This window comes from Perkinsus marinus (genome assembly GCF_000006405.1).
Source record: "Perkinsus marinus ATCC 50983 genomic scaffold scf_1104296972102, whole genome shotgun sequence".
NCBI lineage: Eukaryota > Perkinsozoa > Perkinsida > Perkinsidae > Perkinsus > Perkinsus marinus.
This window is the reverse complement of record NW_003201866.1, coordinates 2,181-6,237: the sequence shown is the minus strand read 5'-3', so window position 1 is coordinate 6,237 and position 4,057 is coordinate 2,181. Positions and strand designations below refer to the sequence as shown.

Here is a 4,057-nt window from a genome sequence, read left to right as displayed (position 1 = left end):
TATCGATTACACGAAGTTGTGAGCGTCATATGATTTCGAGATTGTGAGGGCGAGCGCTTAACATAGAGTACTCAAACAACAAACTATACACATCAGAAATGTTTTGTTTTCAATGGAGTTCCATCCACGATATGGAAAACACTAGTGAGAAACACGTTTCACAAAGAAAAGTGAATAACGCGTAAACCACGTGATGTGTTTTACGCGAAATTCGGTGTAATTCGCCAAATACTCTTAATACACAATCGCGTTTCTCACATGAAGTTTTACACCACTTCACGTAAAACGAGTTGTGAAACTACACTAATCATCCTTATAAATTTCGCAAAGAAATATATATTCCAACACTGTCCGCCCAAGGCATCTCACATAAACAGTATGGCAGAGTTTACTCGCCGCTTTCAACTCGTTGATGTCGTCCTCCACGAACACCGCTTCATTAGGTTCATATTTTCCTCGCATCAAACCTCGAATAACTTCAGTTTTTCTCGACCTTAAACATCAAAACCGCCGAAAAGCGATGTGGGAAAATATGCACATGGTCAACAACAGGTAACATTCTCATTGGTTTCTGTACACTTCTACCCGAATTTGTATGTAAACTTCTACAGTCAAAGCGAACGTCGTTAAATGAAGTGGGCATATTTTTGAAAAGACAAGCTATTAAATTAAAATTTTGGGTAATCAATCGGTAAAAAATTAAAAAAAAGGGATTTTTTCCCAAAAAAAAGGTGGTTAAATTATTAAAAAAATCGGGTAAAATAGCAGATTGACCCGGAAATGCTGTAGACTCAGCTGAGGAAAGCAAACATATATTCCTCCAACACTGCTCCTAAGCAACTAATTAAACCATGTATTGCTCCTTATCAAGAACCGTGTAAAGTGATGCGTGTGAGCAACCAATCGGAAGTCACTGACCAAGAGCCATGGTCCTCGTCGCCTTCCAAAGAAGATAGAGAATCGTCATCTCGACAAGACTTGTCAAAAACGCTCTCACCGTAGACATCACCGATGTTGCCGAAAACTCCACCCTTGAAATACCTATTATGACATACTCAATGGAGTTTCACGACCGTGATATGAAAAACACTAGTGAGCAGTGAATAACACCTTAAAACGTGATGTGTTTCACGTGAAATGGGGTGTTTTTTCAATTCACTTCATATCGCAAGTTTCACGCTACTTCACGTAGAGCGGGTGGAACTCCAATGTAATTTGAATGATCGGACTTACTCAAGGAGGCCGCAATTTTGCAAAACCAACTGAACACAGCCAATGTTGCCACGAGTAATAACGGCCTGAGAAATATGAGTGATATTATAATATTCTTATCTCACTCGGGTAGAGAAGTCGTCAGACTAACTCAACAGTGAATCACAATACCCACTCCTGATATAACACTTATACATTGCAAAGCTAGGCTAGTATGGCACAATAGGGACAGATATACTTTGTGTGCTAGGATACTTATCCTACACTCGTGGTATGAAAAACCGCATATGAGCAGTAAATAACGCGTGAAATGTTCCACGTGAAATGGGGTGAGTTGTCCGGTGTAATTCGCGAATTGTTTTTCACTCACTTCATATCGCCGGTTTCGCGATGCTTTTCACAGAGTATTATTATGCCACTTCGCGTGAAACGGGTGAAACTCCATCATATTACTAGGGAACTACCACAATTGATGAACCAATACATATAGAGTAATTATGTTTTTTATATAATGGAGTTTCACCCTAGCGATATGAAAAACACTAGCGAAAAATATATTTCACCGCTACTGCATATCGCGTATTGGTGAAACTCTAATATTACAATAGTACGTGATATATACTACAATTATATAGTTGAATAACATCTACAGAGTGCGTTGGAGTTTCACAACCCGTTTTACGTGATAGTTACGTACGTAATACTCTGTGAAAACTCCGATATTCGCGGTGATATGCAGTAGTCGCCAAATATAATATTTTTCACTAGTGTTTTTCATATCACGGTCGTGAAACTTCATTATTTCATATTCTACTACCATGAGTAATTAAAACATTGGAGTTTCACCCGTTTTACGTGAAGTGATGAAAAACTTGGTGATAAACGCGATATTCGCGGTGATATGTAGTACTCGTGAAATATGTTTTCATATCACCAGGGTGAAACTCCATAAATACAAAGTAGCAAAACTCCTCGAGATGTACACAAACTCACCCACCAGTGCCACATGTTTTTGCTCAGAAAGAGTCCGGAAGAACAACCGTAGTGCGTTCACTCGGTCAGGCCCTCCAAGAGAAGCAACCGACCAACTGTATTTCTGCTTGCTGTCTGCGGACTCCTGAGAGAGAAAAATGAAATCACTAATTAGGAATATATGTTCGCTCTCCTCAGCTGAGCTCAGGAGTTTCCTCACTGATGATAAAAGTCTACACATGAATTACAGCGGAAGTGTACAAATTTTAGATAAATTTTTAGGAAAATTTTTGTAGATTTTTGTACTACAAAAGTCTACAAAAGTTTCCAAAATTTCCTCAGGATTTTCATATTTTCACCAACACATGTAGTTGACCATGTGCATATTTTCGTAGAAACCAGAAACCAGTTTGGTAAAACATGCAAATTGTCAGCCACATACGTTGGTGTCAAAATGGAAATTCTGAGAAAATTTTGGGAGATATTTAACTACTTTCTACTCGAATTCGTATATGAACTTCTATAATTAGTGAGAAAACTCCTAAGCGCCGTTGAGGAAACCAAACGCATATATATGCCCACACAGGTGTACGTATACACAACGGTACGGTCCACATTACAGAATAACAGCAATAAACTACTCGACAAGTGTGGTCGCTTACGATGGAATTTTGGAAAATATTCAACTTCTCCTCGAATTCGTATATGAACTTCTATAATTAGTGAGGAAACTCCTAAGCGCAGTGGAGTAAACCAAACGCATATATTTTCCTACACTGCCGAAAACACTTACAGCCGACTTCGTCAGTTTACCAGTACGTTGGTCATAGTGCCACCCAGCATCTTCATCGAGTTGCTTCACTCGATGCATCTGTCCTCGCTCACTAAGAGAAAACGGTTGCGGTATCTGATTGACATTAAATGCTGATTATCTCTGGAGTTTCCCAGTTACACTATGATTTTCAAATCAAGGATGCTATTGTGTTGTGTTCGATCAGTGATCGCAGCACTTCAAACGAGTCCACTGGGAGATACGCATATTGGTTTGCGCAATGTAGTTCATCCCGAATGTGATCCGAAAACGGGGAGAGGAGGAAATCGAAAAAAACAATTCTTATTGGAATTTCAAGATGGCCGTTTGGGAAACAGCATGATGATATGCGAGTCATTTCAACAGGCTTGAAATGATCCCTCGAGAGGTAATGTCCATTCAAACGATGTTGTCATAGCAGGCGTTGGACTAAGAACTCACACACATACCGTCATATCATCATCACCAACGAGAAGAAAAGTTCCGAGAGCTCCCATGATGCACCAATGGTCGCTTATGGCGTTTACTGCAATATAACATAATCGCTATCGCAGTGTGGGGGAAAATATCCACATGGTCAACTACAGGGTGGGGAAGAAAAGGGCTCACCCCTCGTAATTTTGGTGCAAGTAACAGGTCGTGAACAACAGAGGAACCACTTGAAAGCCCTCATCGAGCTCTCCAGCGGTTTGTCAACGGTCCTGATATCCGTATTGTGCACAAGAATCGGCTACATAGGAAAAACCCTACCGGTTTTGACTTGGTACTCACTAGAGTTGTTCAAAGTGCCGCCAACAATTTTGGTCCTTAAGCACACCTCGCATGCTCTCTTCGCGACAGAAAGAGGGATGACATCCCATGGCTGCCCTCAATCTGTCGAGGGTCATGATAGCCGGATAGCGGCTTTTTGACACTCCCGCCAGCTGAAGCCCTCACAAGAATTTCTTTCTCATGATTTTTGCACCCGAAATCAGCTGGTCTCTTCGCAGACAAACGATGAAGTAACGTCACATGTTTATCAATTGAACCATTCGACAAGAAAAACTCTACCAAGTCAAAACA

The 4,057-nt window shown here is 40.5% G+C and overlaps 1 protein-coding gene across 1 annotated transcript; it reads right to left on the bottom strand.

Annotated features, from left to right (window-relative positions):
- Window positions 1-367: 367 nt before the first annotated feature.
- On the bottom strand, window positions 368-3,055 carry Pmar_PMAR002517 (hypothetical protein; the record flags this gene model as incomplete). The annotated part of the gene is made up of 4 exons (XM_002766657.1): window positions 368-1,041; window positions 1,234-1,298; window positions 2,210-2,329; window positions 2,978-3,055. 4 exons carry the CDS (start codon window positions 3,053-3,055, stop codon window positions 867-869), a joined length of 438 nt encoding a protein of 145 aa, XP_002766703.1. The 3' UTR covers window positions 368-866.
- Between the last annotated feature and the right edge of the window lie 1,002 nt (window positions 3,056-4,057).